General features: G+C 36.2%; 1 protein-coding gene across 1 annotated transcript in view; it reads left to right on the top strand.

Moving 5' to 3' along the window:
- Positions 1-27085, top strand: part of LOC140148701 (plexin-A1-like) — a 124515-nt gene that overhangs the window by 73857 nt on the left and 23573 nt on the right. The window contains exon 9 of the mRNA XM_072170742.1: positions 9489-9626. Coding sequence (XP_072026843.1) covers positions 9489-9626 — 138 coding nt within the window. The remainder of the gene's footprint in view (positions 1-9488; positions 9627-27085) is intronic.

The raw sequence follows: 27085 nt of genomic DNA, 5'->3' as shown, positions 1-27085 counted from the left end.
ATCATAGAATGAATAGATTCTTGTCAAAAATGACCCAACTTATCAAATTTGAGTAGTTTGACTTGTCAGAGGGGGACTTAACAGAATCATGTCAAAATGAAATGGATAATTTTGTCAAATGAGTTGGGAGATCTTGTCAATTTGAATAGTTACTTGTTAAAATGAAACAGAAACTAATCATTTTGATAAGATTGTCGGTTCAAAGTGATAATACACCTAATCAAAATGACCAGTATATCTTATCAAAACAAATAGTTATGGTATCAAAAATAAATGAGTATGGATTCTATTTAAAAAAATGAATAGTATGAAATTAGAGTACAGCCATTCACACGTCACCATGTTTATAGATTGATATGTCTCTATCTCTGGAACACTAACCTGCCTCTCATCAATAACTGTATGTGTTAGAATTATGAGAAGGAATGTGATATTACATTTTCCTCCCACTCTTCAAAATTTACCTTTTAAAAACAATTGATAAAAGTGACATTTACACATCTAGTACCCTCTGTGGAATAATATGAATGGGGCTACAGCTCGGGTACCTTTTATAACTTTAAATAACAAGTATAAGGTGACTACATGTCAAAAGGTAGGCGGGATACTAAAACGATACTTTATAATGGCATTTTGCATCTCGTAATTGTGGATTTAGGATAAATGAAGAGAGAAAAAGGACACAAGTGGAATATGTCTTTTCGCAAGATTGAAAGACCAAATCTCCGGGACTGATTCCCGACTCTCTTGTAATTTGAGGGGGGAAATGTTCCTTATTATCATATGATGTGACCCAAATCACAGGAGAAATAGGTTAATAGATAGAATAGAGGAAATATGCCTTCCATGTAAGTTGGACTGGCAATGTTCTATTAAACAAGTAACTTAAAGCAGAAATTCTCATAGATTCTGATAAAAACTAACTCTCATGGAAGAAACCATTTCTCGGGGCCTTTGTATCATCAGCTGCAAAGTGAACATGGAGCCAGCAGTGCGTGCGAGATTCATGTGTCAAATTATTTGATTTTGCGAATTTATCAATCAATGTTTTAATTAAGTTATGCAATAAGCGAGAGGGGGAAAATCTAACGTGCCAGTTCTCCCACTCTGACATCTTGATCGATTTGTTAATTCGGTGTTTTACATCAAAGCAAACAGTGAGTAACTGAAACCAATTTACGTTTCAAAAATGCAATAACGAGCAAGTTATAATCTATGTACAGGCACTGAGTGTACCCAAGCTGATGTTGTCGTCATGGCGATAGGATAATCAATCAAAACTGTTGGGAATAATTTTGCACGCAAAGTAGCAGTTTCACTCGTGATTTGGCACAACTCGGTAACCGTAACTATCGCTCCACCCGGCCAATTTAAAAGGATTCAGTTTGAAATTAATTTACGTACGCGATATATATCTTATTGATGGGTAGTGCATGCGTTGGGTCTAGCGGTGCGTGTCTCATACGGACATCAAATAATGAGTCATTAAATTGAGACGTTACTCATGTTGGGTACACAGTTTGCCTATTAATGTATAACCAGGATTTTACAAGTTTTTCAATGTTTAAACTTCAGTTTTGCTTTGTTAGATCGGACAAGTGATGTGTTGACTCGATATCATATGGGGCCAAATTAGTCCGCATCTATAGCATTTTGGTAAAGTGGCATGTGTGGTTCCATACAGATTGATTCAACATTAGGACAGGCGTTCAAACAAATGATACCTATAATGGCGCAGATGGTCATACTGTTTGTCAGTCCTTTCACTGTCAATATTGAGTAGTCAAACCTATGGCTAGAACGGAACACTGCTCACATCTATATACCCATCATTAATCAGGGCAAAAATGATGTCATAGCATTCCACTGACATGAAACATAACAAAAGCAAACAAAAGAAGCGACAGTGGTGGACAAAAGTATAGACAAGATTGCATAAAAGTTAAACAGAGGGATTTTGCTTTGAACTTTATTGCATAAAAATTAAAGACAGGGATTTTTCTTTGAAAATTATTGCATGAAAGTTAAAGCCAGGGATTTTTTTGTTGAAAATTATTGCATGGAAGTTTAAGACATTGGGATTTTTCTTTAAAAAACAATTTTAGCAAGTTACATAGGTATAAATCAGAATCAGAATTTGTATCTATGTTGGTAGCGCTCTATATTTGCAGCTAATCCCGGGCAACTAATATGGTTTAAGATACACAACAAGATTCTTATAGTGGCTGCCTGCACATACCGTCGCAAAGATACCTGACTTGACTGGTGCACACAAAGTACCTACATAGTACCAATGCTGCTACTGCACAGGACTCATCACCAGTACTGCACTGGTATTACACTGGTACTCCCCTGGTACTGCACAGCACCAGCCAAGTACCTTAGCGAGCCAAGTACCTTACAGGTTTACCTGTGCAGGTGGCCCCAATAGGAATCTTGTAGTGTATATAGCCAAAAGATGGCAAGAGTGTAGAGTAATGGGAATATTAGGAGGAAAGAGACTACGAAGCAGACGAGAAATTAATCAAAGTAAAGATGAAAGAGGAAAGACTGGCCTTTTTAATGTTTTCTTGAGCACCTGTTCAGTGCCTATGTTTGACAAATGGGAATTTCCCTTCCTGACCATGCAGACTCAAGTATTTAACCTCCATTCTTGTGTGTTGTTATCATAACTTATCCCTGATATAGGAAAGTAAAGATGAGCATACATAGACAGTGTACAAAGAGACCCTAGGGCATGATAATAGCAAATAAACATTATTGCCTAGTGATTGCTATACTGGATGTGCGTATATTAACACCCTCGACTCTATATTGAGTGTTTCACCATATGGCCATTTACGCAGTCCCCACGGCGGTTTTGTATTAGGTAACGGGGTTCCAAGGATTTAAATTTGGCGTTTTCTAAAATGGTCTACTTATTCTTGTCTTCACAATAATTCTATTTTACTTTCAGAGGAAAAAAGGGGTTTGAAGATTTTGATGTGCAAAACTACATGGTTTAAATTGATAAAAGATGTTTCACAGGCAAATGATAATTAGTGTAAGGAGAGACAATAGTAGGAGGTGGAGGAGAGGCATCATTTTCAGTAGTAGTGGAATAATTCTGAAAATAATGAGTCAAACAAGTGGGTTTTAAGTTTTTCAAAAAGAAGGATGCACAGGCTTAGTGTTTGGGATTCATTCATTGTGGTCACTGAGCTCTTGCTATTGCTGCCCTTCAAATTTTAGGTACAAAATTAATGTTCTTTTTAAATGCTAGTGCCATAATGGAATAATAAGCACCAAGAGAGCTTTCCTAAATAAAAGGGGCTCTGACAGATTTCACAAAAAAATTGAATGAGAAAACATTGCATTATTTTGTAGATTAAATCCTCGAGCCAATACCGAGCTTTAATTTTAGAGACAAAAATCTGTAATATTGAAAAGAAGAGACATATTGTCAGCACCGTATTAAGCTTATCTGTAACTGAACTTGGGAACTTTATTACATCATGAAGTTTTACACAAAAGTGACTGGATTTAGCTGAACTATTTCAGATGCTATGGACAAACATTGCATACGTGTTAAAATCTAGACTTTTACTAAAATTGAGGGTGCAATTTTTGAATGAAACCTCACAATGCCCCTTGTAAGCATTAGTGCCAATCCAATCCAGCTTGAAATGTGGGGGGACAATTGGCCTGAATTGTCAAAAAGTGGTTGTAAAGAACAAAAAATGGGTCATTTTGCCGAAAGGTGGGGGACACATTCCCCCGTCCCATGGGATTGACGCCCATGCTTGTAAGTATGTACACAATCAGGGGTAGATTGTATTTGCAAACAAATTACATGCTAGTAAATTACATACCATACGTACCGGTAGATAATGCTGTGCCATGTGGAAAAGTCATTCTGTCATTTTAAACATAGCAGCAACGATAGCAAATATGAAATTTGATAAAAGGAAATAAACCACACTAGATGAGTTACCTGAGTAGTTACCGGAATAGTTACTTGAGAATGAAACTGATCTCAAAAATATAAATTGGCATTTCCATATTTGATTCTGAAATAAGAAAGAGAAATCCACTGAATGTCATTGACTATATAACTAGTTAGCACCTTAAAAATGGGTCAGGAATGTTATGGTTATCACATAGACTGCAGTAGAATTTTTTTCATCATCAAGTACTTGAACATATGCTACTCATTTTTTATTCACAACTTGGTTGCTGCTAAGGAAGTAAAAGATTCTGTTGTGAAACAAAACAAGACATTTGATACCCAATTCTTTAATTAAAATACGATGCGTTTTTGACTATGTAATGGATGTGGTATAATTGTGGTGTCATTAATTACCCATCCTGACAGGGACTTTTCATTGAATTTCGACCCAATTAGTGGCAAAGCTCGACTGCCTTGCCTTGAGGATGTCTTGTGAATACTCGTAACAGATCCACAAGTTAGGAGAAGTTAAATTTGATGGAGGTGCATGAGAGTTGAACTATCACAAGGGGTTTAACTGGGTACAACTTTCCTAATGCTATCATACAAACTGAAAGTGTGATGCTTCAGGTAGCGGTATTAATTAACAATGAAGATTGATCATACATGCATACATACCAATTAAGATGTTGAAAGGATAGTGGTTTGAAAGTAGCATAAAATTCTCTTCCCATTCAAACAAGGGTTATACCTTCTTATAAAGCTGCAAGAGTTTCAACTATTTTCCATTTTGAGAGAGTGAGCCACTACATCACTGCAAACTTCAGTGCCAATCACATGGCTCATCTATGTGCTCGCTGACAAGGCACATATTATATGGCCAACAGCTTCTTTCAACCAACTCTGGCAGCAAATATAACTTCTTATAACAGCTCCGAGCAATATTCAGTTTAGTATATTTAATATACCGAGCTCCTCTTGCTCAATATGCCCAACAAGACTTCCTAACATACAGAGGAAAGAATCTGATCTGGAAAAATAAGCTCCGGATTGTTGTTCCGATGTCAGATAACAAACTAGAGATTACTTTGAACCTTCTAGCATATAATTTAGCCTACTTATTTTGGATTGTGTTTATTTTTGTATTGAATTCTGATATATTGATGGAATTTTATCAAATTAAATTACAAAAATTAGATACTTGCCATGGCAAAAATAAACTGAACTCGCTTACGTATTCGAGGTTCATGTGATGCAAGTAGTATGAAACACGATTTATAGGTATTAGATTTACCTCAACTTAGCATATAATCAAAATGCAAATTTATCCGACGGAACTCTAAAATAGTCAAAATTTGGTGTCATTTTGTTGACAAATTAAACAGACGAGGGATGTAACCCAATATGTGTCAATCAATAATTTGGGTGCGGATCCGATCCATTTGGGGAAAAGAAGATATATTTTGGTTTAAAAAGACTTGGTAAAGCTGCATTTCCTTTGGGGGTTCTGCGGGTTGACAGCTTCATGTCATCATTGCGGTATCATATGAGAACTGTCATGTTTGAAGAAGGTTTGTTGGCACATGAATACTGTGCTAACCAATAGTTGAATAGCTGCTGCTTCGGCCATTGTCATCGTCACGTACAACATACTTTAGCGCCAGTGGTTCTTGTTGGGCTATAGATCACTTTTAGGAAGGTTTATCATTTTGATACGACAAGATATGTTTTCGCTTATTAGTGGTACACAACATGAGTCATTTCATTATAAGGGTATCACAATTTTTGTTGAATATAGATCAAAGTGGATTTGATAGGGGGAACTGTGGGAATACTAAACAAATTTGATTTTAGAAATTGAATTTCATCTGGGAAAAGTGCCCTTATAAGCAATGCCTCTTGACTGAATTTATGCCATAGCACAGTAGACTGAAGATTATAACCAAATGCAATGTATATCTTTATCCAGCCCCGTCTATTCCTTGACCCCAGGGGGAAGTGGTGGGGAGTGCATACTGATATTTCTCATCATTTGTGGCTGATGGATGAGGAAGGGGCTATGGAGTTATTTGCAAACATTTTGTTTTCTTTGTATTTTGATCGTCTGCAGATTCAAGTACACCGGTGATCTGAGTCTGAAAGAATGCTATATCTTTACACACTCAGAAATAATGATTGTACATTTCATCAGTAGGTGCTAACACCTATATATGTGACCCATCACATCGAAACACGGCAGTTGTCGGAAATCCACATTTAAAGATAATAAAGAAAATGTGCCCCGAAAAATAAGAAAATAATAAGAAATTTAAACTGTATTTGTCACATAAAATCGCCATTCTACATGCGATATTAATGAAAGAGGTGGCATTTTAAAGCTTAAAATCAGTCCTTTAATTTGGTAAAGAAATCTACAAGTTCATTTATGACGACAACTGCCGTGTTTCGATGTGATGGGTCACATATATGATAGGATCACATTTTTGCTTTATGACGTACATATATTAGCACTCAACACATTCATATTATGCCTCGGTAATGGCAAGATTCGAAGATGAAAAAGCACTCTCAGGATCCGGCTAATTACTGAAATTTGATAATGGTCATGAAAAATAAATCAAATTCAAAAGCTAACATAATCTGGATGTGTGTACTCTATGTTATGTGTGTCTCCCGGTGTGTCTATCTCTCTCTGTGTCTCTGTCAGTTTATATGAATATTGTGTCTGACATTTGTGGCTTGAGATATAAAACACAAAACTACTTCTTTCCGTAATTATTGTTGATCACAAATTAATCAGAATCAAACCTCGTTCATCACAAATGACATTTACGGCAAGGCAGCTATGGTGTTATGACTTCTCTTCCTCGCTCGCTCGTCAGTTTAGAAGAGTCACAAAATGCAATTTAGATATGTCCCTAGATTAATTTGCAAAGAATTACATGGAGCACATTTATAACTGCGAGTATGTGCATGCCCTAAATGACATTTTGAAAGATGCATTGCTATTTTTCATGCCAATCTAATCTCGCTTATCTCAGTAGCATCACAACAAATTGAGTTAATTATAATTCTTATGAGCGCTAATTTTTCACAGCGTCATGAACATTTAGCTGACTTAAACCCTTTATTTTTGCTTAATTGTAATCGATTTTCAAATTTGGAGTTTTGTCAGATTTTCCTACATACTTAAATTAGAATTTATCTAATATGTGTGATTTTCACCTGACTTGAACTTGTAAATCAAATGTAAAGTTCAAATTTAATGTAGCATGAAAATGCAGGTTCTTTAGAGTACAATGGGGAGAATGAATCGGTTCTATTTCCAAGGTTGACAACCATGTAACGGCAACATACAACTTGTGAGAATGTACAGATTGAACATGGAAAGTATATAAAATACCGAAGTAAAGCTTACAAAGAGGGAATTCCTACTTTGCAGAAAAGGAAAGGTTTCATACTGCTGATATTGCTAGAAATTTAACGTCGGTGTGGATGTGTCAAAATAGATTAAACTTTTAATTAATGTAGATTGTGTTTTCATTCCATCTCATCACTTCTACCATCACCCCCTCCCACAAATATATTACTTGTACTTTACCATTTCCCTTCCATAATTTGATCTTATCAGTCGTGGTGCCATATTTTTTATTTTTCGATATTATGAAGGCAGATGTTTTCAGATGTAGTAAATTTCTTGAAATGCACAAAATATGTTTTAGTCTGAAAAGTAGAATTTCTACTATTTTGATGGAATAGAAGGGAGAATGCTTTATTTCAAAGGTGGAACAAGTTGGGAATCCAGGAAGTTTGGCATTTGAAGGGAAATTTTGCTTGCCCAAATAAAGAAATAGATACAAAATTGTGGGAAATATTGATGTCTTTGTGGCCAATTCATGAGCCCAAGCACCTTCTCTTGACAGTGATTGAAAGGTTCACCTAGGCTAGAGAACCATCAGATTCTATCCTTTTGCATGCATGAAGCTCATGTGTGGACTTCCAATCTAGTAATGGATATTATTAAATTTGTTTAATCTTGTTTACATGTTTAACAATATTTACACCAAATATGTGTTGGACAAAGACATGTATATTTTCCCCTCCCTATATATTCTGAAGTGTATGCAATTATATGGGTGATATCCATTCATCAAAACTAAGAATAAGATAGAACCAATAATGTGTTCAAACAAAATATAAACAGACAATTAAAAATATGCTATTTAAATATTTGATTTGTGCTCTTTTTAAATTAAAGGGGAAAATCCGACTGTAAATGTCATGTCCGAGACAACACAACCGGTATAGCAGCTGGGAATATCTCAATTTAAATGTATATTAGATTTATCAAGTTGCATATATGATTTACTTTGTTCATCAAAGCATAGATTAATGCTCAGCATGCCAACCTTTTAAGCATCTGCACTAGGATAACATTTGCAAATGTCATCAAATTATGAATATTTTAACGACTGTGGAATTATTTATGATTTTGAGTGTAAAAATGTATTTGGATGATTACAAACATGCCAATTATATGCTTTGTAGTTGTTGAGATAGTCATGATTTAATAAACAAATTTAAAAATTACGCTAAAATTTGTGTAACTTGGCTTCATAGCAGCATGTAATGTATTAGTAATGAAATCACAGTGGTTGTTTACAATGGCAGACAAACATTGGTCGGCACATTCACTGAGGAAACTTACACAGTGTTTATTGAATCTTCAAGTAACCGTTTTTAATCAAGTGGTATTTTATCTTGCAATAGTAGCAATTTAAACTTGGGTTGAAACTGGGTCATTTGGATGTGATAATGGAAAAAGTTGGGGTTACTTCATGCTAAAATTACTATAGTGCAGCGATAATTAAAAATCTATTTGCACATCTGCCATTCAGTAGTGTGGCTGAGGTTCAAGAGGGACAAATGTTGCAATGCTGTCAGGTTAAAATGGTAAACAAAATGCAGATGAGAATAGCAGGTAGTTTCAAGCCAGTATGCTCAGTCAGTCCAGTTGATGAGACAATCATTCAATCAGGTTGATTAGTCTGTTGTTACAGAGAGAAAGTAGAATGATAGAGTGGGTGATGACATTATCCATTTTGAAACAAACAAAATCAGATAAGCCAATAAAAAGTCATTTTCAAATTTGTTGGAAATGATTTTAAAAAAATCATATGTACCTATATCTGACATTTGAAACAAAATGATATATCGGGTTTTTGCATCTGAATACAGGAGGAAGAAAATGGACAGGAAATTAACTTAAATTTCTTTGTGGGTCAGTGGTGGATTATATCATGGCTTAATTGCTTCCTATTTATGGTTCATGGTTTCCCTCAAAATAGAAGCAAGGACATTAGGTTTCAGGAAATTCCTGTAAGGATTCTGGAAAACCGACACATAAAATAATTTCATATGGTCATTGAATTGAATTAAATTAAATTAATTTTGTCTATTTAAACCCACAATCTGGATGTTGTTGCCAGAGTGGTGTTGTATACAACAGTTTTATAAATAAAATTAATGAATGTATTGATTGATTCTTTACTCATTGCAGAATACCACCAATGCAGCAAGACCCAAGAAGGGCAGTGGTTTTTGTCCATACATCAAGGATAGCGGTAGAGAGACCCTGATTCCAGTTGATGTATTCACACATATAGACATCCTGGCAGCAAACCTTCCTGTTCCTCTGGTAAGTAGTCTCATTCTTGGAAAAACAGTGGCAAAAATAGAATTTATTAAACATAATTTTTCCCCAGGCTCACCATCTATAAATGGAAGATGGCAATTTATTTCTTGCATTTAGGGCTAGCTATTATTGGCTATTTTTGGGGAGGAGATTTTTAAAGTGACCGCTTATAGGTTCGAATCTCAACCAGCTTAATCATGAAGCTCCCATGACCAAGAGGTTAAGGCACAGGTCTCATAAATCTGAAGCCCTGCGTTCGATTCCCAGGCGGAATCACTGTTTCTTCTTTTTTCTCTTTTTTTTTTTTATTTGCGATGGCAAATCTGGTGAAAAATTATGTTTATTATATTCTCATTCTGTTCCACAAAAATTGCCATTTACCATGTGTAACAAGCCTGGGTAACAAGACACAGGTGTGTGGATTTTGTATAGGACTCATATTTTTGTATGACGTTATTTTGATGTCGTTTACCTGTATATGCAATGGACATGCCTGAATGATGTCAAATAGACGTCATACAAGGATAGAGTATTGTCAAGTGGCTATTGGAGATGGGCATGTTGATAGATAGTACATCCTATGATGAGTCAAGATTGGAACTGTGGAAGTGATATCAGTAGGCTGTAGGCGTATCAAGTACGTTGGTTGTGAGTATTTATTATAGACTGTCATTCAGGCCAGCATGTTGCAATTTTGGTGTAGGTCAATAACTTAGTTGTTGAACACCATATAGTTATCCTTTGACAAATGACGCACACAATAAGAAAGCACGGTACAGTTTGGGCAAAGAAAACCCTGGGAAATTCAAAAGGCTTTACGCAAATTGAACAGCATGCAGCGCTTTCGTAATTATAACCCTGCTTCATTCAGTAAATTATTGGAGTGCACTAACTTTTAAATCAAATTCAAAACTTTCTCATTGCACTATGATGTAGTCAAAGGCATTTCCAGTGCATTTTCACTTGTAATCCTTGTACATTTATATATGTTGCTTGTCAAGCCAGTATAACTACATAGCATAACTTCACAACACTTGTACTTTGTGGTGTCACCACCAGTGTGGCGACAAAGATAGCTTTTAGCGAATAATTTAAAACTAAAGAGTGGAATCTGTTGAGACTAGTTTTCATTTCCAGTCACATATTGTGGTAATTGTATATAGGGAACTGCCAATGGCATTCAGTGAAGTAAAGGTATGTATGAATGTTGCTATCCATATTACGCCTTGTATATGAATATATGGATGGATGGTTTGATGGCCTAAAGTGGGTCAACCTGCTACAACCATGCAGTTTTTACAAGCACATTGCATTCCAAAAAACCTATTAGACGGTACCACCTCGGGATATGGTTGCATGCTGCTTCTCTTTTTTTCGTTGACAAGTCCCTTGGCTCCTACCTCCCGATTCTAACAGGTTTTTTTCATCCCACAAGGGTAGGAATGTGATTGGCACGCAATAAGATGAGCATACTATCTATAGGCTTGCCCAAGTAAGATGTTATATTATCTTATCAAGTACTTTGCTATCCATCAAAGGGATGCTTTCTTCATCACTTATATGGTATGAGTCAAGTGTCTTCTGCTCCTGCAAGCCCCATCTGCACTCCATAGCGGAACAGTAGAGGCAAACTGTTTGGTTGTCAGAATGCCAAGCGGTATTGATTGAATGTGTGTATCCACAGGTGCATCTACCACTTGTCTTGTTCTTACCCTTGCTCATTCAAAAGTGCATTTTTTTAAACTTGTGGTTTATAGAATTCAGGATAGATTTTATTTTTGTTCTTATATGTCAAATTCAAGATAGAAGCTCTGAACAAAGTGACTTCAAGTTCTGTATATCCAGTGATTTATATATTTAGGACCTGGATGTTGCTTCCAAGGAAATTGCATTCTCTTAAACAATCGAAAAAGAAACTTGACATTCTAAGGGTAGATAGAGACCGGTCTTGAAAGTTTGAGGTGGAATTTGTTCAAAATCTCAATTCAGCAGAAAGATGTCGCCATCTGGGGCCATCATGTCACAATTGGGGGAAAAACAAACCAATAATCTAATAAGCAAACTTAACTTTCTTTTCAAGTAAGTGGAGTGCTTTACATTTGAAGGAAAGATTCTTAACCCCCTGAGCACTACCTGCTGATCTAACATTCTCTCTGATTGGTCAGTTACATGATATCACCAATCAGAATGGAGCTTTGCAAATAATTCACCCCAATTTTTTTGTGTGGTGAAATTTTTCTAACAATGTTGTTGATTGGTCCAATTGATAATGAAAACTTCTTTTTGACCAATAGGCAGGTAGTTCTCATGGGTTAAAATTCACTATAAAGGCACCTGTGGCACTTCTTGAGAATGAGGATTATTTAGAAAATTATCTAAACACAAAGTGAGATGAGTGCGTTACTTAAGCAGCCTTATTTCAGTTTGTAATAAGTGTAGAAAAAGCAGCACCAATGTTTTCAGAGATGCATTAGAGAGGTTGTTTGTTTCTTATGGCAAGCGCCTTGCGGCCGGACTCTGACCAAGACAGATTTATATAGAACATTCTATATAATACATCCGCCTTAGTCATTATATAGAACGTTTGATATAATACATCCGCCTTAGTCTGAGTCCTACCATAAAGTGGTTGGCGTAAGGAACATAACAACCTCTCTATAGTGTGTCTCAACTCACCAATATGGATTTTGCAGTGGCAGACTTGAATAGGTGTGTTTATGCGTATACATTGCCAGCATACTATACGGATAAATCGCCCTCTATGTGTGTGTATACTCCCAGTGGGATTAGGTTAACATGCACAATTCAAATCTGCCACTGCAAAATCCAACATGGTGTTACTCTCAACATAAGACGGGATGGACTATAGTATCAAGTGTTGTTGGGACTCTAAATATATGGGGTATGGGAAGGGGTAAGGCATGGTGGTACACAACTTGGCTGAAATCTGGTTGGAATGGTTCAAAATAAAGATGAAACACAGTGCGTTACTTTAAGTAGCCATATTACGTGTTAGTGGCAAGAGGATTGGCAGCTAACACGGTCAGGCTTAGCGTGTGTTTACCTAGTGAGGACCACTTGACTATAGGTCAAAAGCACACTCATTCATCAGCCTGCATCCATCACATATCATATATTGAAGCTTGAGTTTACTCATCTATGTAACATGAAGTCTTGTGGAAATTAACAGCAAACAGGTTTGTTAGACTTTCATTTGTTGACCTGATTTCTGTAAATCAATTGGGACTTCATTTTTCTCTATGACAAGCTGGGATTATGCAGTTTGTTTTATGTGCAGCTCAGAGCGAAAGCAAGCGAACAAACAAAAACTTGTCTTTTCCTGAATTATTAAAGGGGTAGACAAAATAATGTGTAAGAAAGACAACCAAAAAACAAGTGACATTTTATTTTACTTCATTTCGCTGTGACTTTGGTAGTGACGTCAGGCTTTTACGTAATTGTGCCGGAAAGTATGCCGACAAAGTTCCCTTGTACGCCCGTATATATGCTCCTCATTATTAGGTTTACTTGCACGATTCGGTAGTTCAACAACGAAATACGCATCAACATCACTACCGAACTCAAGGGGAACAAATGTATAGAACTAGTCTGTGCCCGCCATAGACGAAACAAACATTTTTGTACCAGGAGCTCCTGTCTCTATGCCTTTGAATTAAATGAAGTCATAAATTGAAAAAAACATTGTTTAATTCATTTCACCCGAGGCACTGCCGCAAGTCAAGTTGCCCAATTAAAAAGCAAAATCACCCAAAGTGACACATAGCCCATAATTTGCGCATTATATTTTTGCAACTGTGTCATCAACCATGCATGACTAATAAATGAAGACGCATACATGGTAAGCTAAAAAGCCGAGCTAGAGACGTAAAAAGAAAAGAGATGCAGCCTGAAGACAAGCAAATGAAGTGAAAGTTTAATAAGTGCTTTTCATTCAGCTAGACCAGACCGTCTTTTTAACGTCAGAATTGGAGCGCTGTGAACACTCGGTTAGCTAGCTGAAAAGGTTGCCCTTTTTAAGGCTCGCTCTTTTCACAATGTGTGGACATAGATGGAACAACTGTATAGATGGATTAATGTTTGATAGAGTAGTGAGAGATTAAGAAGACTTTCTATACGCTGCTAGCTTTTTATCATCCTGCTATACTTTGTGTTACATTCTGTCTAGAACCAGACAAACTTTTGTTTCATGTCACACAAAATCAGGAACTTGAGATATTTGATTCGTACAAAAATATCAAAATAAATTCAAGAATCTGAGAACTAATCTCAATCAAATGTAATAATTTTAACACATTTTAAAGTGAATTCTACTCTTATTGTTGACAATTCATTGAGAAAAGAATCTTATTTGTGTCGTCTGCTTCGTATGAGAATCTTATTTGTGTCGTCTGCATCATATGAAGGGTTAAGGAACTTGCGAGCGTCTCATCCTCATCCCTTTCGGTAAAGTTTAGCATTAAATCAGAGAATTAGGATGTTGCACCAGCCAATCAGTCAAGTTGTGAAGGATTCATGCAATATTTGGTTTTACTCATCAAACTGTAACCATAGACAGACAGATAGCATTCATGCAAACCCGATAGAAAGTATTACAAAATCAAAGTCAATTTCTGTTATATTTGTATTATCAAGTCCAAGGTTACTATTAGCCAGAGGCATGAATTGTATGATGGGTCTAGATAGGTCAAGGTTCCGTTGCTATCTATCAATGAAATGGTTTGTGGAACAATTCTGATAATGGCCTAAATCGTGTTCCTGTAAGAAAAAACAAAATAAGAAAAAAGCTTCTCATATGCGTCATTTCGACAGCTTTTTATTATAACTCAACTTCAAGGCCAGTGTGCGAAAAAACAGCAGTTTTTATTTGATGTGTCACACGATGTGTTGCTAAGGATAAATTGGTGATGGGTATGATTGATGCCGGCCTGTCCTGACAAATTTGCTATTTATGATGAGAAATCAATATATTGCAAAAATTTATTTTATAAATATGCTTTTAACCGTAATAGGTAAGAAAATAGGGAGTAATTTACATCAAGCCCTGTCACGTTTCCTGTATGTGCTTTCTAAATGGGTTTTTGATGATCCGTGATTTTTGCAAGTTGATGTAATAATCAATTTTTTGAGGATTACATTAGTATAAGACGAACTACTCGTGACCTGCAAGAGGGGGCTTAACAGTCGCTCTCTTTTCAAGTTTGGTTAAATGTCAACAACCATCGTAGTTGGAGTACACACTTGGTCTCTCAAGTCGACTGATCCCTAACAACATCCTGATCAAAACCTGCCAAGCCTGTCCTGGATGAATATGATAATTCCCCAAGAATCAATATCTTACCTGAATGCCGTGGGCTAGATTGCATAAAGTCGTCAAATTTGTTTCTCCATTTAATACCCACCAATCCCCGGAGATGGGTTTCAGTGATAACACTTCTACATAGATTTTTATTCTTACGTTTGAAGCAGATGTCAATTGTCATATTTGAAAATGACTTGCTGCAGGTAATACTAGGAAAATGTGTGCAAAAGAACTAAGTTTCTTTTTCTTTCTCCATTTGTGACGAATATTTGACAATTTGACATTTGGTTGCTGCATGAGGACAATTTTTGATTCGGGTTTTTTGGATAGCGTAGCAGTTTATAATTTACAGTTTTATCATGATTGTTCTTCACACCTAAGTTTTTTTAATGCAATATCTGTACACCCCCACACAAACGCAAGCACTTGTACATCCCATTGCCCTCCCAATCACCCATGGACAAGGAGCAGTGCTAGATACATTTCACTTTTGCTTGGGGCCCCTGAATCCTCGGGCCCCTGGACTTTGTCCATCCTGTCCACCCGCTTGCTACACCTGTGCTCCCAATGCCCCCCCACCTTCCCCACACACAATACATTTCTGTGGATGTCATAAAAAATGCATCAATCAATCAGTCAAGATTATTTTAAGTGCTTTAAGTTTAATTCTAATTCTAACATAGGACAGGTGACAATGTGTAGGAGGAATTGGTAATGAAAGTCAATCAAATTAATGGCTCTCAAATTATTTACTTGGTTATGTGAGGAAGAATTATTCATAATGGCGATGATTATAATACAGAATGTGACAAACATCATATGCTCACTTTGAAATGCATAAGTCTACAAAATCATCACTACTTGCCCTAATTGACCGATCAGCCGAGACTGATGCAAAATGCTTTTTTCGATATTTGTTTTCTATAGTGGCTTATGTGTACTCAACATCAAAATATCTCACATTTGTCCTGTCCTATCAGACCTCGTATCATTTCAATATACCAGAGAATAGTGTAAGCAGCTAACAGGCCCGTAACCAGGATTTATTTGGGGGCTGATTTTGAAAAAGTGGACCTTTTATTTTTCAAAATTTGGATCTTTTTGGACTGGGGGCGGTTTTTGAAAAAGTGGACTTTTTCACCAAAATTGGGACCTTTTTTTTAAACTAAAAAGGCATAAAAAACCCACATATTTTCGGGCCCTACGTTCGTAAATGGGACTTTTTGGTTCAAAAGGGACTTTTGCCCCCCAGTTACGGGCCTGGCAGCTACACTGTGGGCACTTTGAGAATTATGCTTCTATTTGTGGATGCATGGGTAGGTTGGGGTATCTGTGATGCAAAGATGAACACGACTGACTACTTGGTTCTGATCAGAGTATATGACATCATCTGGTGGCTTTGTTGTGATTGGTCAGTCCTGTCGCTATTAAGAGGTTAGATCATCATTCCCTGGACCCCTTAAGCCCCCATAGTAGGTCAAATCTGTGGGTCCCAAAAGATTTTAAGCAGGTCAGGTCCCAATGGTAATAAGTTAATGTATAGTTTTCTGATACAATAATCACTGAATTCTAAAGAGATAAAATAAAAAATAGGAAATTTTTGATATGGAATATGATATGGAATATTTGATGGATGACCATCTCTCCACAAATTCCAGTATTCACGTTTTCTCAATGAAATGCTTTGCAGAGACCTTTGGTAAGTGGTATGTGACTGGACTTTGAAGTGCTGCATCAGAGGCACAATAACTTGTAGACACAAAAAGCAAACCGTGGGCATCGTACACATCCAGTACTTCCATGTGAATAGAAGAGACGTTTAAATAGTAAACACGATTGGTTGGAATTTTTTTGTCCGCAAGTATAATTTTGCTGATATTTGTATGCCGAATGTGTGCAGGTGGCAGTGTGTATCTGCAAACATGAAAAGGTAGAAAAAGCTTTCAGTAAGGGCATAAATTTCAAGGTTTTTTATTTCAGCTGTAAAGTAAGCTTATGAGTTTTGATGAAATTTCATGAATTGCGGAAATGAAGATGAGACAGGTGATATTTCAGGAGTGTCTTTTATAGCAGGATGCGTCGATCCCGGTGTCGATCCTCGCTGGCGCACTTTCTCATTGAATACATAGGAAGATATACATCATTTCTCTTCAATTTTTATGTTTAATCTCAGGATGTAACGAAACATGCACTTGCATGAGAATGATTTGTTACCAACATGTTGAGATATTAAAGACATTCTTCCCTGTAAAGAATCCGAGTGTGAACTTGAACAAAAATGTATGTAACATATAAAAGTATATAACATTGTTGCAAAAAATGTATTGTGTTCGGGTAATTGCAGAGGTAGAAATCCTTTTAGTGGTTTACAGAGAAGAAATTTTGAACTCATTGCTGATTGTACATTTGAAAAGAGGTGTTTCATATATGGTGAAAATGAAAAAGAGAGATGCTGGGAGAGACAATTGACAAGACATAACAGTTTCCTACAAATATGCAAGGAAGGAATTCCCTGTCTGGATCTGAAGAGGTTTAAAGCGATATGTGTTTTAGTTATTTATTAGAATATTTTATCTTCTTATATGAAATATTTGTAGATTGTTATCCAAGATTTGTGAAAAATTGGCTATCAAACCAAGTGCGAAGTATTTGGAAAGCGTATATAAAGCATTTTGTCAAACAACAAAATAAATAAACAATTATTCAGTTGAGATCATTATAAACAAGAATGTTTTCTTTGCTCTAAAATTAATCAACCACTAGGTATTACGATATGCAGCTTACTATATTGCAAAATATTTTCTGCTGCCAACAGCACAAAATATATTCTGTTGCCAATAGCCTAATGCTATGATAACTAATAAATTCTGTACCATATAATAAGCGAGCTGGTACAAATAAGCACACTTGGTCCACACATATTTTCCACACTTTTAAATGCATATGCAGACATCCACCATCTTCCGTAACGAGCCCCTAGCTCCGGCTCCCGGTGTTACAGGGTTAATTGTTTAATTAGGATGCGTATGGTTGGGACAATCTGCATGTTAATTGACGACTGAGTGTGTATACAGGGGCTGCGGTTGGTAGGAATGCATCGCTTGGATATCATAGTTGGTTGTTTGTAGGAGACTTCCTGTCAAATCTCCCTCAAGGATGTATCAATATGCGGACATCACTTGCAGGAGAGCAACCCAGTCAGGTCTAGCTCGGTATGGGGAATACGGGCTTGGCGAGCGTATGCTGAGATCAATTTTTTTCCTCCTCTGTTTACAAAGGAGATTCAGTTAGGAGACAAGGGAATGGGACAGTCAGGATGCTTTCAATTCAGGTCATATTTTTGTTAACTCTCCCTGTAGATTGGATGCAATAAAGGGGAATGTGGTTAGTAAAAATGATGGGTGAATTGGAAAAGGGATTTTCCTATATATTGGGCTGTTCCAATTGAAAACCACACACCCCTATGAAAGTCGTGGCATTAATCTCCCACAAAGGGAGTGTAGATTTCAAATGGAGCAGCCCATTTTTGGTAACCCCATTTGAAATTCACACCCCCTGTATGGGCAATGTCTTCCATAGGGTGTGTATGGATGTTAACTGAATTAGCCCATTGTAGCAAGTATTTTGTCATAAAAGAAACAAGTTTTTAAAAAACACTATAAACACTTCAAAAATGCACAAAAGAAACCAAAAGCTATTGAAGCATGTAAGAATGCACCTAACAGAGTATGCAAATATTAATATTAAGATGAGTTGCAAATTCAACTTGCAGGATTTCAGGAAAGGGTGATGTTCAAATGGAAAGTAAATGACATGAAATTGAAGTCTAGCCCAGGGATGGAAGTTTTCAGGTTTCATTTGGAATTCCAGATTTTTTGTGTGTGCAAATGTTCACACTTTTATTTATTTTCAGCCATTTGGGTCTGGGGCTTTTAAGCCCAATTCACATGCTTTTTCCAGATTTTCTGTTTTTTTCTTCAGGCCTACTTACATCTCTGTTAGTCTGCATGATAAGCATGAAATAAATCTGAAGAAGACCAAAATGCACAAAACACAAATGCTGCTTTTGAAATATATCGTAGGATATGGGGATGCCATTCAAGAGATTCGACACATATTTATGATTACCGAAACAAAAAAGACATCTATCTTATCCATTCATCTGAGAAGGCTACCATATTATACATTGTATCTTACAGCCTGAAACTGGCCATGATATCCACAAGTGTTGTCATGGTTTAGTTGGCTGGAATTTTAACTAATACTTAACCAGGGAAGATGACACTGCTGAGGCAGTCCTACTAACTGCCTATTGGGAACGACTAGCAGACGCTCATTGAATATCAATGCCCAAAATACAAGCTACAGGTTTCATATGACATCACAGATCATGCAGTTTTTCATGATTTAGTTTTTTTCAAATGTCATGGATATATCACAAATCTTATACAAACACAATACAAGATATATTTGATCTTACTTTAAGTATATAATCATTCTGATTCAAAATATAGTAATTTGGTTCAAAATTGTAAGTTTATAAATTTGTGTCTATAGCATCTCTCGTAATTTGCACACAAGAGGTTAACCATGCCATTGAACGCTAGTGCAAAGAGATCTTTGTTATCAGATTTGTTTTTAGAAAAGTACCATTCAGATAAAAAGCTTAACTCACCAATTTTCGCCGCCTTTTCTTTTATTTGTATTTTTTCGGGACAGGAAATTCTGGATTTGCAATAGTTTTTTGTCATCTATGAGCGGTGTGCTCTGGATGTGTACAAAGCCTATGAGTTTGGAAATTAATGCAGGGCCACGCACTTAGTGTGAGAAAGTAATGGTTTGTGTGGCCAGCTATAAACGTGGTGAATTAATCAACACAGTACAACTCGGACTGAATATTTTGTAAGAGATCACTTTGAAACTGTGTTGAGAATGACCACAACAAAGTTGTATGTGGGAATAGTTTAGGGAACAGGTTGGATAGAACACTTTACTTGAAAGTGACAAATGGTGTGTGACTTTAGACTCTCTATATGTGACATAATCAAGAGGAATGAGTCGGATGTCACTAGTATTATTTTTGAGATATTGGCAAAAACAGTGTCCAAATTCTTTTGTTTTATATTGTTTTCAGCCATTGATAAATTGCTCATAACTTGGTAACCAGATGTCCGATTTTGATGGGGTTTGCATCAATATGTAGCATTCATAAACTGCCAGAAAATGATGTAAAAAACTTCTAATTGAAAATTGCCGACATGTGACTCATTCCCCTTGATCATGTCACCTAATGCATTGACTCAATTTTTTAACCAGCCTCAATCTCACCCAGTGCAATGACTTTTGTGTTTTGCTGCTACTAAATTAATTTCTTTTCAACTTTTTTGTAATTTTGAGTCATTTCTGACTTTTAGTCATTGCACATATGTGACTGGACACTACGAATGAGCCGTAAACTCGGCAAATTGTATTCTCAGTTACAGTGTAAAATGTGCATGTAGGTCGTATTCATATGTATCTCAATTCGGTGCGGCAAGTATCTCATCAAATAAGCCAATAAATAATCCTATTGCTGAAGAGGATAATAAGCTTCTACCTATTTCTATAGAATCCTTAAATAATTCTTGTCTTTGTTTGCTTTGGCTAAATCCTGTTGAGGTGGTGGATAACAAAGCGTTGTATTTTGTCTAGGTATGTATAACCAACAATTAACAATGAGAGGACATTCTTAAACCTCGTTGACTTGGAAATGATTTGAAATGACCGCCAATTATGACTGTTTGATATTTATTACCAGAAATGTGGAAAAAGAGACATTATATGTAGAACCAAAAAATAGGTACAATTTTGTTGAAGGAACAGAGTTCAACAAACATAACCCCGCTTCTGGATATCGTCTGAAGTCAAATGATATACCATTTTAAAGCTTATGAATATGATATAATATTTTCTAAACACGAAATAAAACAAAATTGACCGGGGGGGCAACTTTACAGCTGATTTGTGGTGTCCAGTCACATATTGTTAAAACCTCATTCTTTGGAAGGAACATTCATGTGATGCAATTTAAATTGAGGGGTCTTTTAGCGAGAACTTTAAGATAGAACTGAACGAAAGCTCCTTTAAATTTAAGTCTATGCCTATGCCCCCACGAGGGTACACAGAATTTTAACTTGCCATCAGCAGTATTTTCCCTTACTATCATCATGATCAAGTTAGTGACCTTAGCATAAAACGAAGGAAATGTACATTGTCTGTTATTTTATTTGAGTGCAACAGGTTTGTATTGAGAGGGGTTCTACTTCTATGTTACTTAGTATATATATAGCTGTAATCGGTAAATCTAAAAGCAAATCAGGCTCCTCAATTCTGCTAAAATCATTCCTTGCAGAATTTAAATTGCAGTAATTTTCAAGCAACCTTATTTCTATTGTATCACAAATGGACACCCTCTCAAAAATAACATCATCATCATCAAGATTTAATTTAGTAATATGTCTAAAGTAACAAAGTGATTTGTAAGCAATGCATTTCTGCTTATAACCGATATTTTCTAAATGGTGAAATAAAGTTACCACACAAAAAATGTGCTTGTATCTGTATCTAGCATTTCAAAGGTACATGATAGTAATGTAGCTTTCTGTATCCTTCCATACAGCCTGCTTGAGGCGATCCATGTCAACAACCACTTACAGACATTATGCCTAATTTTAACCAACTTGAACCTGATCAATAAGATTTCTTTCTCAACATGGTAAACGATCAAGTAAATTTGACAGAACGCTGATCAATATCATTACGCATAACATGGACATGAGTGAGTGTACGTACATACAAATCATAGTAATATAAGAAGCGACAGCTTTGAGATGTTACACTAGTAATGTTGTCAGTATGTTATCAGAGTATGTAACATTTGAATTTATTCTAATGTAATAGTAATATAGTCAATTTTTTTTCTGCGAAATGCGGTTTAGACTCTCTACATCACTACCGTTGTCATCAAAAATCGTTCTGCATGCATCGATCCTGCTAAAATGATCAAATTTCACATTATGTTTTGTAACTGGATGAAAAATGCATCAAACACAAATGTACCTACTATTGATCTAGCAGTTCTTGAGGTAACTCTATGTATTGTAAGTCAAGGATTTGGGTACATGGTAGATATAATGTCTGTATGCAAAGTGTTAGTAGAGGCCCCTTGATGTTATCATCCTGTAATATGTTCCAATTTTGCTATAGGATTGGATTGTATGATATATAATGTGATTGGTTAGCATGTGTGTCATCTATTGCAAAGTCTGATATTGATGTGATCAAGTAAAACTAGATGTATGTTGGGACAAATTTAGCAAGTTATATTAAGCATCCATCAATCTTCTGCTTGAATCTCTCGCTGGGTATCAGCGTGAAAAGTCAGTTTCTATTATAAGACGTTCTTTCTGGTAAATACCAAAAGCTGCTGACCATCCTCCTTGCATCCGGAGTAGCCTGGCTAAAGGTTAGAAGCGGGGAAACCAATGGGTATGATTGGGGCACAGGTGCTTGTAGCAATCTCAGCTTTCTTTGTGCATGTGCAGTGAGGCGGAACTATTTGTACTTCTGTTGGATGTTTGTTAATTTTTTGTCCTGTGTAATCATTGGGCTATTCCATTTAAAATTCACACTACCCCTGTGGAAGATTTTGGAAATATCTTCCAAAGGGGAGTATGTTTTTCAAATGTAATTGGTCTGGGTTAATCATTTTGAAACCCATACTCCCCCTGTATTATGGCTTTACCTTTTATCTTCCACAACTGGAGTAAGAATTTCAAATAGAAAAAAAACTGTCTATTTTATTCGAAACTCATACTCCCTCTATAGAAGACTTTAGCTAAATTTTCCACAGGGGTAGTGTGGACTTTAAATGGAATAGCACATTCCTCCTGAAGGATATAATTCAATGAAATCTATTTTGCTGCTATCGGGCTGCTGTACGAGGCAGGCAGAGACAAACATCCATTTTATGATATAAGGCATATTTAATCTTTAAATCAATGCACAAAATAAGCTCATATATAAATGCACTAATTGGTTTTGCGACGTAAAAAAAACAATATCCTGTGTTTTCGTCATATTCCTAATCCATAGCAATATTGACAAAGCAACATTGAAACATTTATATCTCTAGGCATGTTGAGTAAATTTCAACGTTTTCATCAAAATGAAGTTTTCAATGAATAAGATAATGAAGTAATCAAACAGTGTTTGCCCAACTTTAAGGCTAATTTCACTTCATCACAACACTTATATCCCTAAAGCAATGAACAGGCGGACATGTTACATGCATTTACATTCGCTATCGATTTCAATAAAAACTGTATTGAGCTATATGTTCAGCAGTAAATTTATGTTTTATTTGAATTTCAAAGGCATAAAATTGATACAAATCCCTGTTAAGCTTTTTCAAAAATCCATGTTGATCATTATTTTCCATTAATGAATTATAAATTGCATTAGATGTCATGAGAGTTGCTTTTATTATTTTTTATGGTGTACCGCAACAGGCAATGGGGCAGCATTCATATGTTGGGTTTGGTCAAGTTTGATGTGGATTAGTGCAGATTATAGAGGAGGCAGTAGTATCAAATCCCAATCAAATTCCAATCATCACTAATCACCATAGAGAATCCAGTATCACGCCTATTAGATGTTTGTACATAATTATAGGTCCTCATTTCAAAACCGCGGTTCAAAGCACCCATTTAGCGCCAACAAGGCGAGAGGTAAAAAGCTAGGTCATTACTGAATCCCAGTAGTCATAAACAAATATTTTCTATTTTCTAGAAGGTCTGTTTGCTGCCAAAACTCATGGGTTACATAAAAACTGCACTTTGAAAATGTAAAAGTATAGAAACCATTGTTTCTTTAACACAAATCTTCCTTTTAAGTAAACCCCATAAGCCTTTGTTTTTGGACCTTTTACATCACACCGACGTGCACATCGTCAGCAAACATCGTTACTGCATATTTCAATGCCGTGAAGTGCGCAGTAACAATGTATGCATCGGCATGCCGTGACAACATCAGGGGTCCAAACGCAAAGGCTTATGGGATTTACCAAAAAGGTAAATTGATACACAATTATTTTTTGCACCAAGCATGATGGGATAAACTCAATATTTGACCATTTCCGTTCAAGGAATTATGATGCTTTGATATCTCCTCTGGTGTAAACCTGTGACCTTTTAAATTCTACCATACATTCACACGTAATGATGAGTTCAAATTAAAAGCGGTTGCCCATTTAATAGAGAATATCAAGAGTAGTGGTTGACAACACTATTGAAGCCGTACAGCACACATCCAAAATTTTAACACAATTTTAAAGCAATTATACATACACTAGGATCCACAGCATGCTCACCCATCAGGGCACAGTTCTATAACCCCATTACACATTTGTACATTCATTGAATAACATTTGAAAATTTGGGTACAAAAACTCATACTCTGAAACTTGAGGTCAAATTTTTCACTATGATTGTTTAATTGGGATTGTTGAACTATGCCATTGGAATGAGGCCATTGTGGTTCATAGTGATAGCTGATAATTGCAATCCACCTGTTATCCACCCGTATTGATCTAGATTGTGAAGTGTTACGTAGATATGCCACTAATTCAATGTAGGTTAATCAATTAACCTCCATCTATCATAAAGCCATCTCTCATTCTTGGATTATATTTTACTCATATACGTGACACTTTGTGTGTAATACACCATTTTTAATTTTAGTGAATTTTAGTTGCTTCATCGCATTGTCTTTTTTCACATGAACAATTACTTTTGTTTGAAATTGAACTTCCGAGGGTATGGATGCTGCTTTTGGCGAAATGAGAAAAAGAGGAGAGATTCCTAAATCTTATTACAAAATTTCAATTTTGCCAACAACCAAAATGTCTCACTTTGGTTGGTCATATATGATGAAAGCAACAGAATTGGTCATGGCTAAATATTTACTTGCATTTTTGCTGCTATTGACACCATCTTCTATCACAGCAAGGTGTTGTGAGAAAACAAGAGAGATTCCTAAACCATCTACAAAAATGTCTCACTTTGGTGATGATGAAAGCAACAGAATTGGTCATAGCTAAAGATTTACTTGAATTTTACTGGTATATTGACACCAACTTCTATCACAGCAAGGTTAATTAACTTGGATCTGTTTCTGACACATCAATGATATTCTAGCTTTAAACTTCACACTTGTTCCATGTTTTACATAAAATATATATTTTTGTTGTTACATAAAAAATAGGTTCTTATTATGTTTGTCAAGGGATTTAAGCTTACAACATGCATCTTGACACTACATATCTCAATATGCATGGGCTGATTAAAATGGTAAAGAAGCTGTTTTTCACACAGAGTGTCAGAATTAATTTCTCTACCGACACATCGTACCCAAATGACTGTCATATCGGATCTTCCACAGATATGTTTCTAAAGCTTACTGATACGAAATGGTACATGATTTTAATGAGTTGGTAGCATTGAGATAAAATCTACAGGGACCTGGATTAATTGATCACAGGAAAGCAACACGGAAGTAACGAGGGTGAGGAATTCAACAGACTTGCACCTTGCCTCTAATAGAGGAGGATATACTATGAGCGGAAATGAAATACTGCCTGCGAACTTGGTGGGAAATCAATAATTGGCTTACAGTGCAATCTGTTGGGATGTTGTTTTGCTCCTAGCCTAGGATGAATATGTATATGTGGTGTTTTGGTATCAGAGTTTGTGTTTGTTTGGGTGTGGCAAGTTACATATTGGAAAAACAAGATGTGTATATAGCTAGTGAAAGAAGAATTATTGCAGATATCTAATGCTACACCAAAACAAACATACAAACAAACAAACAGAATAAAGCTTTTCATTACAAATTCGATATGCACCATCATGGAAAATGCAGACATCAGACATACCATCACAAACCATATTTCGAAGAACTAACCATGAGCAAATTGTCCAAGCCAGTGACTTACGCTATCTTCAGTAGATAGCATTCACAACAAGGTGTTTGTGGTTGTTAGATGGCACTTTATCTTACACTTTTCCCTAATGATGAAGTAACATGATAGGGTTAAACTAGCCTACACATTGCTAATGATAAAGAAGACTAAAAGATAGGGGTCAAACTAGCCTACAGGAGACATTGTCAGGCGTCTTGTTAATGAAACCACATCGTTGGCTCGCTATAGGTGTACAATTTCACCTCAAGTAAGCTGAGACACATCAATGGGACATTCCAGTTGAAATCCATACACCCCTTATGGAAGACATGACTTTAATCTCCTACACAGGGAGTGTGAATTTCAAATGGGGTTACCTGTATGGTTGGCTCCATTTGAAATTTACACTCCCTGTGTAGGAGATTAAGGTCATATCTTCCATAGGGGGTGTGTGGTTTTTAACTGGAATTGCCCAATACGATGACTTCCTCTATCATGTCAAATTTCAGCCAGCTAGACATTTAGTCTGAGTACCGGACCAGATCACATCGTCGCCAGTGTTTAACAAAAATTGTCAAATAATTCGGGAAGTGTTTGGCTAACTGAAGGCAAAAAAGTGACACTTGCGATGTTTTGCTTTAGGGAACGATGTGACGACAACGACGGACGTTCAATATTGTGTATCTCCGGTAAAAATCACCCAAACGATTCACGACATTCGCGATAAGTGACAAGCGCTATTATCAAATATGATTGCATCCACATTCAAGCCTTGTCTATAAAAGGTTATCTCATGACTCACAAGTGGCCTTCGCAGAGATGTAGCTGAAATCAAATTGGGTCTTTTGCTTTTCAAGTCACTCAGTTGGCCGTACATAATTTGGTTATGTTCGTAATCATGTAGATTTAATGTTGCCTTGTTCTTATGACTGTCACCTAGTAGGCATATATCGTAGGAATCTCTCAGGGGTATATAATGCGGCAATAGACATATGGATTAGCTTTGGATCATTTGGGTTAAGTTGTGCCCTGGAGATAAGAAATATGTTCTGGAATGCAAACCAGTTTTACACCAGAGAATGATAAAAAACAACCAAAACTTGTTTCTTTGACTTTCTTCAACCTGTTCTATTTATCCATACA

This window comes from Amphiura filiformis, chromosome 3 (assembly GCF_039555335.1).
Source record: "Amphiura filiformis chromosome 3, Afil_fr2py, whole genome shotgun sequence".
In the NCBI taxonomy this organism is placed as follows: domain Eukaryota; kingdom Metazoa; phylum Echinodermata; class Ophiuroidea; order Amphilepidida; family Amphiuridae; genus Amphiura; species Amphiura filiformis.
Note: the sequence above shows the minus strand (reverse complement) of the source record. Positions and strands in the feature narration are given on the sequence as shown.